Source organism: Pteropus vampyrus, unplaced genomic scaffold (genome assembly GCF_000151845.1).
Source record: "Pteropus vampyrus isolate Shadow unplaced genomic scaffold, Pvam_2.0 Scaffold233, whole genome shotgun sequence".
Lineage (NCBI taxonomy): Eukaryota > Metazoa > Chordata > Mammalia > Chiroptera > Pteropodidae > Pteropus > Pteropus vampyrus.
In genome coordinates this window covers 1,637,365-1,638,922 of record NW_011889014.1, presented here as the reverse complement: position 1 = coordinate 1,638,922, position 1,558 = coordinate 1,637,365, and the positions used below count along the sequence as shown (strand labels likewise).

At 42.8% G+C, this 1,558-nt stretch overlaps 1 protein-coding gene across 1 annotated transcript in view; it reads right to left on the bottom strand.

Annotated features, from left to right (window-relative positions):
- The window catches only part of TIAM1 (T cell lymphoma invasion and metastasis 1), a 348,762-nt gene that overhangs the window by 18,752 nt on the left and 328,452 nt on the right, over window positions 1-1,558 (bottom strand). Inside the window, exons 22-23 of the mRNA XM_023519721.1 lie at window positions 1,452-1,558; window positions 1,243-1,361 (exon numbers count right to left, since the gene is read on the bottom strand). Of these exons, the coding sequence (XP_023375489.1) occupies window positions 1,243-1,361; window positions 1,452-1,558 (226 nt within the window). The remainder of the gene's footprint in view (window positions 1-1,242; window positions 1,362-1,451) is intronic.

Genomic DNA, 1,558 nt, shown 5'->3' with positions numbered 1-1,558 from the left:
GTCCCTGGTGCCAGAAAGGTTGGGGACCTCTGCTCTACAGCACCCTCTCTCAGGGCATCAGATTTCAACCATGTACATTGTCCTTAGTTCCTCTGCAACTCTTCGTAAAGTGCAGGTAAAAGACAAATGGCAATTCATCCACTCTGGTAGTAATTTAGATGACTTCCTCCCACTGTGGAAAAACCAGTTTGTCTCCACTTACAAGTCATCTTGATGTATCTGCACTTCATATATACACCTGTGCTGTTTCGACTTTCCCAATAAATTGTTACACTCCTGCCTGGTGCCCTCACATTACAGGAGTAAAATAAATTCCTTCATTTGTGTTAGCTTTTACATCTACATGAGATGTCCTGATTTTACCTCTCTCTGAAAATTATCATTTAACAGTCCAAAATTTTGTTTCACAGAGGACATAAAAATTAAACCTGGATAATAACCCTCTATATCTCCGAAGGTAAGCCTGTTTTCTCTCTCTAGACTAAACAACCAACCTTGGCCCCACCTCCCTTGCCTTTCACCCTCCTAATCACAGCAGAAGTGTTTTTCTTCGTGGTTCTCTCCAGCTTTTCTCCTCTCTTTTTCTTTTTGGAGCCAGAAAGCAAAGCCAAGGACAATACCCCAGGTGAGTCAGAATGTATAGAAGCGCTGAGGAATGTAATTACGTATCACGACCCTCCCTCTGATTCATCTCAGTGTTATCGGCACTTTTATTCACATAAGCTCTTTTCAATGACTCAGGCAAAACCTATAGTTCCTTCTAAGTTTTCTTCAGGTGTACCTGTTCTCGTCACTCTTTCTTCTAAGGAAGTTTTCAGGCAGACGTTAAAAAAAAGGATTCAGAATCATCGATCGAAACTTTCATTCACTCAACAAATATTTTTTGGTTACCTACTACACGGCAGTTATTATTCTAATCTCTGAGGGTATGGCTTTGGCCTTAAACGGTATTTACAGAAACAGCCCAGGCTACGGTATGGAAGTCACTCTCACTCTTAACAAAGAACAAAACCAGAGGTCCTGAGAGTGAAGGGTTGAGAATTAGGATCACGTTTCCTATATTAAAAATAAGTCGCTTGAAGAAAAAGATTCACATTATAGCCTTGGATAAAGGAAAAAAGTTCCACCAACAAAACCAGTATCTTCATAACTATTTTACTTACAAATAACACCTTTTAAAAACAATCTCAAACCGACCCGGCTTTACTGACAGGTGTGCCCCGAGACGAAAAAGGTCCTTACCTCTTTTTTCTCACCCGTCTGTTCAGCAATCAGCTGGTCAAACACGGCCCCAAACTCTTCGTGGATTTTCTGCATTTCATTGATGTGACTCGCGACCTTGTTCATGGTCTTGATGGCCACTGGAAGAAAAGAGGGCGTGGAATGAAAAGGCTACTCGGAGGCTCATGGAGCCGTGAGCCACAGAGACATTTCAGGGGCCACAGCTTTACCGTCCAGGTGGTAGTGCTCCTCACTCTCCGCATCCGTCAGAGCAAAAAGCTCCTTCAGCAGGAGCGGGTACTTCAGGATCCTCTGGATGGGTTTGATGAGGTAAGAC